General features: G+C 43.7%; 1 protein-coding gene across 3 annotated transcripts in view; it reads right to left on the bottom strand.

Moving 5' to 3' along the window:
• Positions 1–1,873: 1,873 nt before the first annotated feature.
• Positions 1,874–13,630, bottom strand: part of LOC128887630 (uncharacterized) — a 28,788-nt gene continuing 17,031 nt past the window's right edge. For all 3 annotated transcript variants that reach the window (XM_054143728.1, XM_054143729.1, XM_054143731.1), the window contains 16 exons: positions 13,349–13,538; positions 12,757–12,954; positions 12,001–12,528; positions 11,649–11,824; positions 11,027–11,297; positions 10,847–10,949; positions 10,603–10,745; positions 10,263–10,463; positions 9,564–9,744; positions 9,378–9,490; positions 8,891–9,301; positions 8,371–8,785; positions 8,116–8,264; positions 7,849–8,031; positions 6,555–6,798; positions 1,874–4,424 (listed from right to left, as the gene is read on the bottom strand). In XM_054143728.1, the coding sequence (XP_053999703.1) occupies positions 4,284–4,424; positions 6,555–6,798; positions 7,849–8,031; positions 8,116–8,264; positions 8,371–8,785; positions 8,891–9,301; positions 9,378–9,490; positions 9,564–9,744; positions 10,263–10,463; positions 10,603–10,745; positions 10,847–10,949; positions 11,027–11,297; positions 11,649–11,824; positions 12,001–12,528; positions 12,757–12,954; positions 13,349–13,538 (3,647 nt within the window). In that variant the 3' untranslated portion in view covers positions 1,874–4,283. The remainder of the gene's footprint in view (positions 4,425–6,554; positions 6,799–7,848; positions 8,032–8,115; positions 8,265–8,370; positions 8,786–8,890; positions 9,302–9,377; positions 9,491–9,563; positions 9,745–10,262; positions 10,464–10,602; positions 10,746–10,846; positions 10,950–11,026; positions 11,298–11,648; positions 11,825–12,000; positions 12,529–12,756; positions 12,955–13,348; positions 13,539–13,630) is intronic.

Consider the following 13,630-nt stretch of genomic DNA (forward strand, 5'->3'; position numbering starts at 1 on the left):
GGTAGGTATTCGCCGTTTAACCTGGTTCCCCGTCGCTGCTCCGACGCCGACGATGACGAGTCTTGGAGGGTGGCGGCGCTGATCAAGATTAATAGTATGCAAATTACTCAAGTGCCTGAGGGAAAATCCCGCGAGATCTAGAGATCCTCTACGGTGTCACCCAGCGCTAGCAAAAGATCGAACGGTTCGCCGAGGGTCGAGGACTCGAGGAGCGATCGAGATTTTGGTGTATTGAAAATAGCCCATCCGACAAATCTCTACCCATTTGCGTGGAATCGTTTCTATTAGATCAGTAATCGTGTATCTCAGATATTCAAAGGTTATCGTACACGTTAAAATATTTAACGTAAGCATATTTCGTACATGGACACGGTGGAAATACGATAAAATGTCTGGAAAAGTATTTCCCTCGTTTCGTTTCGAGAATTAAGTACTCGGTTCCCCGATCGTTATCCGAAAACGTGATAGTTGGAAGGCTTCACCTAGTCAACAGGAAAGGACCGTTGCGGTCTCGTTTACAAGTTGAACCGAACATTCCCGTGTGATCGTGACGATGTGTTCCGAAAACGTGATTCATATTTTCGTACCGCGTAGAGAAGGTCGGAAAGTGAAACGAGAACGTACGAGAGGCAAGGCGAGTGTGGCCGAATAAATTCGACTCGTTTCAATTTCCGATAGTAACGGTGGCATCGTTGGCCACCCTCGCCGCCTATAACATGAGACGCCACGTTTATTCTCGTTTCGTTCCGTATGAATTATTCCTACAGACCAACGATTTCGCGCGCCACAATTTTCTTCTGGATCTGACCCCACCCCGCCGCGCCGCCCCCCCCCCTCTCTCTCTCTCTCTCTCCTTCTCTTGCTCTTTAAGAGATCGAATCGGATAAAATTGCTCTTAATTACCAGCAGATCTTGCTCGACCAGCTAGAAGCTCGGCAAAAGTAAAAAAAAAAGAGAACGAGGATTCATTGATTCAAATAAAAGTAACGCTGGACTTTTGATATTCAAGATAGAAATAGCAAAAAAAATAGCAGGGAACTCCTGGTTTTCGTGATACCGACAATACCAACGCCAAGCGTAGCCGTAATGCCACGCATACGATCCAACTTCCCAAGATATTTTCTAATTTTCTTGGTTTTATATTTTCAAGTGAAAAAAGTATCGATCGGGCGCTACCATGAACCGGGCTCGAAAGTAAATAACTAGGAAATCGCCGCGTGTCATTGTTTGCGCAGCCGCCTCTCTGTCTCGCAACCACTGATTTTCGAACGTTCAACGGTTAACCATTAAACGATGACGGAAAAATCGATAAACCGCCGTGAGCGATCCATCCCGGCATTTGGCCGATCCTTGGCACCCATCACGCGTGTCAGCATTTTTTTTACGAAAATTACGTCGATAGTTGCACTCGTTTCCACTGGTCGAAAAGTCCGCCAATATACCGCAAGCTACAACTTGCAACGAGTCGCCTGCCGATGACGGCACCGGCGCGCGGCGGTGTTAGATAAATAGAAACAACGATACTTACTCGAACCCGATAATATCACAGAATCATTCAAACGTATTACCGAGTACTGTACGTATCCGTTGGTTCGCACAAGCTCGCAAGGTGAAATCTGGTGATTCGTCGAAAGAGTTCAGAGTATGTTCCCGACTCGTCCAACTAAATTGTTTCTCAATTGTTCCGTTCCATTTTAGACAGCAAAATTGTTTCGCAAAAGACTCTGATTCTAATTGATCGATCGAGGGCACCAAAGTTAAACGGAATCGATGTTGAACGACTAGCGCGATTCAGCCTTCAAGGTACAATATGCGTTCCTTACAAATCGACCGATATGTACATGTACCGACAACTAAAATAAAACATTCGATATTTCAAGTTTTTCATTTAGTTTATTTACTCGAGGTGAATTCTATTAAAGGACGATTCTTCTCGATTCCTTTCTACGTTATTCGTTATTCGTTATTCGTTATCCGTTGAACAAGTTTCCAAATTTCTTTCGAGAAGATGCTCGCGACTCGTCTATGCAACGCCTGAACCAATACGACTAGCACCGATTACATATACATAAGTCGATGACAAATTGATATCGTTACGACGCGTTGCAAAACGAAACCGATCATCGATCCATCATTCTGTCCGTCGTCGTTAAGAGCGCAAATAATTTGTCTAGCCCGCAAACTAGTTTGAAACTGAATACCCATTAAGGGCTTGACAAAGTTTAAAGATCGAGAGATCCAATTTTATCGAAGGAAGCGGGATTCCCTTTCTTTACGAAGAAGACAAGATAACAACGCCATGGAAAGCTATAACAAAGTAAGAAACATCCTTGGTATTTTAGACTAAAGAGTCCTTCGGTATTCCAGGATCCGCGGCACATTCTCCGGAATTCTGGTATCAAGATAACGATACGATTTCGACAACATAGTAACAGCAATTCAGCGCGTGCTCGAAATTCGGCACTTTCGTATAACGACGATATCGATCGACGTTCAATGAAATTAACCAATTCATCGCATGCATAGCGTCGAGAAACATTTTACTTTCAGTCGTTGAATAACTTGCAGAATTATCAGTTTATTGAAATACTAACAATGGTTCGTTCATAATACACGATATAATAACGTTTCGCGATGCGTTATTTAACAGGATAATTGTAGGTACTCTAGCACTCGCAACGCGTGCAATTCGAATTTAATTATCACGCGCTTCCGCGTGATAATAGCTTGATTATCGTGCATTCGGATCAAAATTATTTTCTATTCCATTTGAAATTCGGTTCCGTTGGGGATTTCGTTTGTTCGCTCGAATCTTGTTGGCGATCCGGAGAGCTACATACTCGTATGTATATCCGACGAATAACAACGAAATCATCGCAAAGGTGATTGATCAAAAGTTGACGAACCACGCGTTCAACTTTACGACGATTATCATACGTGTTTCGTGTTTCATGCACCGTGCACATCACTTCTGGGCCGGATAATCGATGACCGTCCGCGCCGATCGCCAATCGTTAACATGTCGTAATTGGATTCGGTCGCGATGCATTTCCAATTCCAAGTCGTCGAATCGTTCTCAAGTTTCGCATGATTCGACGACTAGACACCAACAAGCGTACACGGATGCAGGTATCTACGTATGTACTATCTAGTATTTACGCTTGGATGAATCACTCGGCTGCTACGCGTACGATAAAAATGCGTAATCGTGTCTTATCTCGAATGAAGAAGTTTGCTTGATACGCGGTGGGAAACGTTACTCGCGTCTACTGGATTTAACTAGCGAACTCGATTAACGAGACCACTCGAACGATGTAGCTTTTGCAAGCATTGCTCGCACCTGTGTTGCACCGATACGAGCTTTAGCGCACTCTTCGATCTCAGCTGGCACGCAACCGTTGTTTCTTTCCTTTCATAATAGGAGAGACTCGAACGAGAAGTCTTCAATTATAAGATACGACCACCAGCGAAATTCTTTCTCTCGGTTTCTACATTGCGACATCCCAAAATTTCTACCACATAAACCACTGTTTTTTTTTAACAAGATATATCTGATCTCGTGCATGTTGCAACGTTACGAGTCGCAATACCGATAGATCGTTGGATAAAATTTGTTCGAATAACCTTAGCTATAATCAACCGCTTGGATACTACCGTGTCAAGTATAATACTATGTATGCTAATACCTACGATTAATCGATTAATCGACGTATCAACTCGAGACAAGGAAACGGCAAGCGCCGATAACTGTTACGTATTATCGGACTATGTGGAAACTTTCAAATAGCTGACCCGATTCCACCGTTTTATGCAACACGAACCGACTTTATCTTCCATGAAACCAACTCTTATCGGAAATGCCTCTGTATACAACAAACTGCATACTGAAATTACAACTATCAACTACTACTAATAATTATACATTCATACACACTGGCGAACCACGTGCAGTCACATCGATTAACGATAGAACGATCAACACGTTACTTGCCAGTTGTTTCAAACATGAAAACTTGTCTCGTAAAGTGAAACGTTTATAAAAATTCGTACGAACGCGACATAACGTGCCTCCGCGAATCGATAACTATAAAAATCGCAATTATTTTTTTCGTTAAAATAATTCAAGAATATGTGCATAAATTTATCGTTTGACGTCGCGTTAAAAAAGAGAAAGTAAAGTAAAGTAAACCGCGATATATCTATATGTAGACACGTACATGGGTCTGTAAATTGCGAAAGGCTCAAATTAACTGTTAATAATAACACGTGTGTTATTATTCAAATCAAAAAGTTTCCATGCGTATCGTGTCTTGGCTGGAGTACATATTCGAAACGTTGTTGCTGCTGCTGCTGTTGCTGCTACCGCGGGTATAAATCGAGCCATCGACCTCGTTGTCCATCTCCTCTGAGAAATTGACGAGAACCTGTAAAATTGGAATTTTATATAACAATCGATACAACTATACGCATGTATAGTTTGTTCAAGTTTGTCGATAACAAAGCGTCGCAAAATGATCTCTACTTTACAAGTTTGCGGTCTCAAATGACGAATTCATTCCGAGATAGACTCGAATCATCAACGATTACTTGGCCGCGTCGAGCCACATTCACGAATGTTAATTCGCCGAGTAAATAGCAAACCGTCCATGTACGATACAATAAATCACAAGGAAATAATACAGCAACTAGATTATTCAGCTATTTTCATCGCTTCGCTACGAAACTATTATATATTATTATTATTCTTCTTATTATTATTATTAATATTCGGTTGACCGAGTCGTTGACCGTTTAATTATGGGATATTATTAAATATGGGATCGCATCGCTAACGTTATCTCGCTTATAATCGATAACGTTGCGCTCGAAAATGCAACGAAAAGGTTGCCCGTTATCGTCCGTCCTGTCTCTATCCCGAAGGGGGTTAATCAAGTCTCCCCCTTATTACGTTAGTTTGATGAAACTTGAAAAACCAATTGGACCAACGAGACCTCGATAATATCGAAAGAACGACCTCGATCGATTAACCTTCGCGATGCCAAGCTTCATTCTTTTCGTTACGCAAACTATCAAAGCTAGGCCAGAGAAGAGAGTTACTTTAGCTAGATATCAACTTTCAAGCGTTATTCGAAATTTGTATCGAAACAAGTATTCAACTTCATCTCCGTCCAAGTGTCTAGGATTGATTATCAAGAATGTATTCGGGTTGGGTGGTGGCAGCGCACGCAGAAGGAGAATACCGAGACGAAACCAGGCTAGGAAGGAGTCTCCGAGTCGAGTTAATCTCTTGGGATAAGCTTTGTATACGGGTAAACATAACCGGATCAACAAATCCCGCTCGAATATATACGGTCTGGAATCTTATCTCCATTAAGAAGACGAGGCGCTTCGCTTCGTGTGAGACGCAAACAAACGACACGACACGGCACGGCACGGCACGGCACCACGCGACCGTGATTCCATTGAACGGAATCAGACCCGTGGAATTTCGCGTTTATTCCGACACGATGCTGACGCTGACGCTGACGCCGACGCCAACTTGGTAATCGCTCAGCTATAAATTATTTAGAGGTCGCGACGCAAGGTACCGCGAAAAATGAAATTTAATCGATACCTTTCGAGATGGAAAATGTAACACTTTGAATTCTCGTTACGGAGAATGCGGAAATTTCAAGTTTTCTTCGAAAGAAACGTACGACGAGTAACAGAAGGGCAAGACTGGTCGCCTAGCAATTGCTCGAAACTCAAACGAAACATTCTCTCGCGTATCAGATGTTGAGCAAGGAAACGCTACAAGGTTAACAAAGACCTTTGGAATCGTGACGGTGTTGCTGGATTAAAATTCTTGCCGCTCGCGAAGAAAATTGAATCGGACGAATACGTTACTTTGTTACGCGCAAGTTAAATTATTTCCGTGAAGTAATTAATCGCGAAACAGTTTGGCGGAGGCAGCGTAGAGATGCAGTACCGCATCGGTGCGATAGGCCGAATCGAAAAGCATTTAAGCGGGCTTATTGTTAGACGCAGACGGTGCGCGAAGCAGGTTCTCCTATCTGGTCGCGAACCAGGCTAGACTATGCACAACTGCGAGCCATAAGACGGAGGATCCATTAATATTCCTCAGGCTAGGTGAGACGTAAACGAGGATCGTCGTTGGTCGAACGGATGGAGGAACCGTGCACTGGCAGTGCATCATCTGCTGGAGACAAGACCGTACTATATCGCGTAATACGGGTCAGAACTTGATCGATTTTCCCGTTTGATTCGAAACGTTTGTTCGGAATTACGTATCGCCGGCACTGTTCCGCGTACCGATATATCTATATATATTTTATTATATTTTATTATATTTATACATGTAATACTTGTCTCGAAATAACTTCCGACCGGATAGTACACGTAATAGCTCTTGTTTTATTACGACTAAATTCATGTTTGCTTTCGTATACATATCATCTACATGTATTACTTTAACTTTAATTTGTCTACTTGGTTTACTCGGTTGATATAATTATTATAATAATATTATAGTCGTTGGTATACACGATACAAACCTGATCCAGCGAACTTTGAGTCAACGTGTAGTCCGTGGCTCTGAGTTCGTCAGCCAACAACTTGATTTTATCGAAACTGGTGCTTAGCGCCATGTGTTGGGTTCGCGGCAGCAACAGACGTACCGCCGTAGCCTGTCTAGAAGAGACTACGGCTAGAGGAAAGTACTTTGCCAAAGCTTTCTTCAGAATCGCGAATGAAATTGGCTCTCGAAATCGTAGAAACGCTACGTAGCCTTCACCGAATCTGAAAACAAACAAAATCACACCATATTGGAATGAAACGAGACGAGACCTATTACATGAAATTGTCGACTCGAGAAACCGATCGCGATTACTTAAGCGAGCTTGTCAGGAAAATTGAAATACAGCTACGGAGAAGAGCAAGGCTCGTAAATATTTAGAATGTTATAATGTCGTTTGATAGCTTGATATTTCATACGCGCACCAACCAGACATACATCTATGTATATCGTACGTTCAGGTAGGTTCATTTTCTCGACTTTCAACGATTCTCTCGAGGATGCGGATGGATTGCTAGACGGTGGTTAGACAGGTTCTACACGTGTCCGAGAATATCGTAAATTGTCTCGTACTCGATGCCGATGCCGATGCCGATGCCGATGCCGATGCCGATGCCGATCCATATCCAGATCCAGATCCAGATCCCGAACCAGATGCCGTGGAGGAAAGAGAGAAATATGCGGGGGGATGTAACAGGGACATTTTCCTCAAGAGTCCGCAGGGAATGGCACACGAGCTAAATATTTATTGCGCTGCAGGTTATTCCCGGAAAAGGAAGTTAAACGGCTAGACATCGCAACGAGTAGAACGAGGCTTTGTAACACGGCGAGTATCGTAATAACTGAAACGTAATACTGCAAACCGGAATCGAAACAAAGTTGCGATCAGGGGCTATCGGTAGTTTGGAAAACGATGGATGAAATTAAAAATGAATCGAGTACGCGCGGAAGAGCGTCGAATAAATTTTTAGGTTGCGTGTTTTCCTAGAAAGTCTCCAGCGCGAGAGATCGAACCGACACGAACAATCCATCAGTTGAAACAACATCATTAAAATGCACCGGCTAAAATTAATCTCGTCCCGTATACCGGAACACGCTGTGCATTCGATCCGAATAATTGAACGCTTCGTTACGATCGTTGATGGTGTATTATCAACGAGTAAAACTTTTTAATCGTTGCGTGGACCTGCACGACCTCGGAAACGGATCGCATTGCGCAGAGAAAGAAAGAGGTACGAAGATGTACGGAGAAATCGCGACAAGTAGAGCCTTACTTGTGCTTCAAGTGCTGGGGCGATCCTATACACCTGAGTCCAGCTTTGGCAAGAATACCGACCCTGTTGCACAAATTTTCACATTCTGCCATGCTGTGCGAAGTCAGAATCACGCAACTCTGGTTCTTCGTCATGCTCCTTATCGTCTTGGCTACCAAATCCTTCGTGGCGGGATCCATACCGCTGCGAGAAAAAAAACAGAAACATCGATCTTTGCGAAATTACCGAATACTAGTCATATTCACAAAGTTATTTTCTATCGCATACCTGGTCGGTTCGTCCATAAGAACCACGGACACCGGCGCCATTACGCTCAAAGCTGCGCACAGTTTCCTTTTATTACCCCCGCTGAGACTGCTCACACGTCTATGAGCGTATTTCAGAAGATCGAGCTTTTTCAACATGGATTCGACTGCCTGTAACGAACAAGTTTTCGATAATTGGCATCGATTGGTTCGATCGAAGAATCGTATAGAAAATTGTTATACTTAGGGGGGTGAATGAACGTAAATCAAGTCTGACCTTGGGAACGTTGCTCAGCCCGCAAACTTCCCCATGAATAGTCAGACACTGATGCGGAGTGAGAAAACCATCGAGACTGTCGCTCTGAGGACAATAACCCACTTGGCCGTTACAGAGCGGTCCAGATCCGATCCGTTCGCCTCTCAAAAGAATCCTGCCAGCCGTGGGTATGATCTCCGTGGTCAACATTCGGAATGTGGTACTCTTTCCGGCGCCGTTCGTCCCTAGAAGCCCGAAACACTTGCCGGCTTGCACACCTATGCTTAGATTTTCAACTGCCACGTTCGTCCCGTAAACGCTTCTGTACTCCTTACGAAGATTCACCGTTTGCAAAATATCGTCGGATCTGCCGCTCTCCACTCTCATCCTCTCCTTCGAGACATCGTCGTCTTCCTCGACCGTTTCGTACGGGCACCTTTGTTTCATTTATTTTTCTCTTAATGTTAATGTTAATGTTAATCTTAATCGGTATACATGTTATTTGAAAGCCTTTCCTTTCCCTTTCCCTAGCCCCACTCACCTCTGTCTGTTCCAGTTGGGAACAACTCGACACTCGATCATCAGGTTCAAAGAGAAGAGAACCGTGCCTACGATGGCTAGATAAACGTAATGTAGACCCAATAGGTCCCAGCCCAATGGCGACCGATAAGTATCCATATGGAACTGTTCCAACAGTTGGGCCGTGATGTCGTTCCGCGATATTTGCACCAGAGAATCGCCCAAAGCGTACTGAGGGAATATCAGTAAAATGTGGTGCAAAAGGTTTCTCGCGTCTTCCGCCGTCTTTGATTTTCCAAGAATGTCGAGTACCAAAATGGTTGCCAACGAGGCCACGCCGATAAACGTGTTGACGCAAAAGAGGACCATATTGGGTAGGCTCGAGTCGTCGAAAACCTTTTCCATCAAGTGGGAGAAGGGCAACGCTGCCCATCTGTGAAATTTGAAAATCGTTAGAAAAGCTCGCGTTGGGATAGCAATCGATTGCGCTCGCTTTTGGCTAAACTTACGCGAACAGAAAAAGTAACAAGCAGATACCAGCTAAGTTGTCTCTGGCGACGTACGCGGGAAGCCCGAAAATCTCGAAAACTATCACAGCCAAGCCGATAGAGAGGCCAAACATCTGGAAAATCGGAATCGAATTTAAATTGCCGCAACATTTTTCTGCCGATAGTCCCGTTTCGTCGAGCACTCACGAATAAGTCCCAAATCAACGCAGTCGTCCAGTAGGTGATGGGATAGACTCCTGCCAAGAAGAGGATTCTTCTCTCCTCCGACAACCTTTCCCGTACCAATTCCTTCGATCCCTGAGCAGCGACCAAATTGAACGCGATCAAGAGGACCAGAGCCACGCCGACGTCTGCCACGTGCTGTAATCTAAATCGAACCAAGATTTTATCGCGGACAAGTACACCAGATATAATTCGAAATCGTTTCAAGTGTTTCGCGGTAACGCGACGTGTGCATTCGCGTCTAATACCTTTAGAATAAGTTTAGTAAATATTTTTTAAATATAATACCTATTTTCCGGTATGGTCAATACACGAGCGTGAAATTCACGTGAAATCGTTCGAAAGGATTAAAGGAGAAACAAGGTTTCGGTGCAATGAAAGCCGTACCAACCAATTCAAACGTACACATGTATGTAGTATGTATGTAGAACGAGGCACGGTTGCGGTTGATGATCGTACGAGCACGATGGTTTAATTCAAAGTAAACGGAACAGGCGCGATTTTGTTAGACAGATTTTTCACTGCGTTCCGTCCATGTGCTAAGATCTGCTCGGAATGTTAATTATCCGACTCGTTAATTGAATCGCGTTTACTTAAACACAATTCTACTCGAAAATGTCCTGTCGAGGTGTATATCGTACATCATGTAAATCAAATACTCACAGGGTTGTTCGATTCAATTGATCGCTGGACAACTTCAATGGATGATTCAAAGTTGTTAAATGGCCCGGAACGCCAGATGCTCGGAGAATCGCTTCGTTTAGAGCATTCAAGTAAGACGGCAACGCGTGGTGACCCTTGTTGTTGTACCAGACGACGAATAATGGTTCGTCGTTTGCATGAGAGAGCGACCATCCGCCGTACCTGTGTAAACGAGATAGATATCGTATCGTAATTTCACATTATACAGACGAACTTTTGGAAAGTTGTCGTAATCATGGGTAACGGTAGAGAGAAGAGTGGTATTTTCTTTAAACAACCGAGTCACAATCAATTTCCATACCTCTTTTCTATGTATTCTTGATGGGTCGATACTATCCAATCGAGAGCAGATTTGCCAGGCAAAACTTGCAGGAGACCTTGGACGGGCTGAGACACACCGTGACAGGTCTGCTGGCCATCCAAACAATCGCAGCTTCCGGTATCCTAGCGAATAAATACATATATATATATATTTTTTTTTATCCGCTCTTTCGCACCTTTCGTTTTCTTAAGGTTTGTATTAGGAATAGTCGTATACGTCATACGTTGGCTAACGTTTGCCATGCTCCAGTATAATCATCCCCGAATCGATCGTGAAGCTGAAAGGACACGTTTTGCAAGAATCCGTCGTCGTTGGCATTCTCGATGCTGAATAACATTTCAAAGGAAGGTGACTTGCGCGAACCAGTGACTACGATGATATAAGCGACAAACAATTCCCATACCTATAGAAATACGTGGGCTGATTATCGTATAGTTTAGGAGTGAGAGTCAGTGATGGTTCGTCTCCGGATGGTGGCCTTATCAATGAGAATCCCATAGCGACTGCGACAAACAACGTTGGCAACAAGAGACTGGCGAAAAACGTCATCCAATCTTTCCTAAAGTGCCATACTCTTTTCTTGAACAAAGCCTTGATTTGCTTAACGGGAGAGGGATTCAAAGTGGGTTCAACGTCGATTAAATCGACGCCGACGTAATCGGGCATCGATAAACCTGTGAACCATTACATCCTATAGCTTGACAAACAGAAACAGTCTCTCGACGAAATGATACAATAAATCTTGGAATCGTTAGGCTTTTCGGAACATTGTTTCGATGCTTTTCACCGAGGAGAAAGAGTCAGCTCGTCAGCGTAAATAAATGCACAAGCTTAACAACGAGTCCGTTACTTGACGTACATATAATTAAACGAGACCAACACGGAACGTGATCGGACGTGATTTTCTTTCAGAAAAAATTCCGTCTTCCGAATAGACTGTTAATTCCAATTTTTTCGCTTTCGTTATCGAAATATTACTAATTCAAATAAAATGGTCGGTTCTCTTTACGGTTTGTTTCACGCACCCAAATGCCCTCCGGTACCGACACTGTCCTGGCTAGGTCCGATAACAAACGATCCACTCTCGGCACGGGAACAAAGGTCTAAAAAGACTCTCTCCAGGCTGTCGCATTCCAGAGAAAAGTGAGAATAGCCCAAGATGTTACGACTCTCTTCCAAAGCCTTCGCAGCTTGCGCGATGCTGAAACATGTGTACATATTGTACATAGTTGCAACATTTCAAGGAACACCAACAAACGTTGCGTAACTCGACAGAGTTTTCTCTACTTTTCCGTATACTTGTTACTAAATTACTCGAATAAAACAAGAAATGAAAAGGAAAGTAGTAAATTGTTGGTTAAAAAGCGATCCACTTACTTGTTGTTCGTACCGTTATTTCCTTGAAACGGTAAGGTGACCATGATCTCGGTACCAGAGATTTCATTGATCCACGCGTTGGGCACCACCTCTTCGATCACAGTCTTTAGAGTGTCCAATTTCTTGGTTCCGATCGAATCGGCACGAGCGCAAGCGATCGCGTCACGTTCGCCAGGAAACGAGACGAAAAGTCTGTATCCGCGACCGTGCATCATTTTCAAGGACAACGGTGATCCCGTGCAAAGTATTTTTCCCTTGTGCATCACGACTACCGTGTCGCTCAACATGTCGGCCTCGTCCAAGTGATGGGTCGAAAGAATAATTGTTCTGCCGATCCGGTGCTGATCAATCAGTCGCCAAATTTTACGTCTCGCGGCAGGATCCACTCCCGCGCCTGGCTCGTCCAGGATTACTAACTTTGGAGAGCCTAGAAACGCTAAGGCCACGCAGAGTCTTCTCTTGGTGCCGCCCGACAAACGGTCCACTGGTTCGTGTTCCTGTTTACCCAGCTCCAGAGACGTTAACATCCTGTCGAATCGTCAACAATTCATTTGCCAGCATTTAATTAAATCGAATCTGAGAAAAACTCGATAATTTGTTATATTTTAACAACATCTTTTTCCCCTCTTAAAATTCTCGGTGCAAATTCAATTTGCACATTCTAAACAATTTTCAACGGTTATCGGTTGAAAATACTTGAAAATACTTTTTATACATACTTGTCGATCCTCTTATAACCGAAAAGAACGGACTTACTCGTCCACGCTTCGTTGCACATCGAGCTCGTTTTTCGGTCGTTTCAGTTTCGCGTAAAAGATCATATGTTCCCTAGGCGTCAAAGTACCGATCAGTACGTTATCCTGAGGGCAGACCCCTATGTCAGGTTTGCAGTCCTCTTCGCCGATCAAACAAATCTCACCGGTGGTCGGAGCCAGCATCCCCGTCAGCATCTTGCTGAAACGAAAGTACACAGTGAAAAGACGCGACATTCGACAAACTCTCACGGCTCTAACAATAAATCCCGGCTCTGAATCCGTTTACGGAACCGACCCGACGCCAAAGTCGACGCGACGTTCAACGGAATCAGTTACAACTCTGTAAACGTCCAAACGACACGCTCGGAATTTCACGCGCTAATCGCTCCTTTTACCAGCCAACTAATCGCTGTTGGTGCAAAACTTTTCACGGCTTCTCTCTCTTTGAAGAAATCAACTTTTCCCATTCTATGTATTATAGAAACTGAAAAGGGTTCGATCGCGGACTAGCCTTGAACGTTGGAATACCGTACATTTCTTGTAACGGTTTCGTTCGTCTTATCATATCTTTGAAGAGAAAAATATTTACGTACATGATGGTCGTCTTCCCGGCCCCGTTTCTCCCAACAAGACTGGTCACTTGCCCTTCGCACAGCTTCAAATTAAAATCATCAACGGCTACCACTTCACCCCGATCGTTATGGTAAACCTTCCTGACACCTACGAATCTGACACCCGTTTGTTTCTCGTTGACTACCAGACTGCTGTCATCGCTCGTTTCGTCTATATCGGACATCGTAGAAAAGCTGTTAAATCTTGGTCTCTTTAATCAGAAATTGCTTCAAAAAGGAAAAACAAGCTTTTATCCCCTGGCA

The sequence above is a fragment of the Hylaeus anthracinus genome, unplaced genomic scaffold (genome assembly GCF_026225885.1).
Source record: "Hylaeus anthracinus isolate JK02 unplaced genomic scaffold, UHH_iyHylAnth1.0_haploid 11989, whole genome shotgun sequence".
Taxonomy (NCBI): domain Eukaryota; kingdom Metazoa; phylum Arthropoda; class Insecta; order Hymenoptera; family Colletidae; genus Hylaeus; species Hylaeus anthracinus.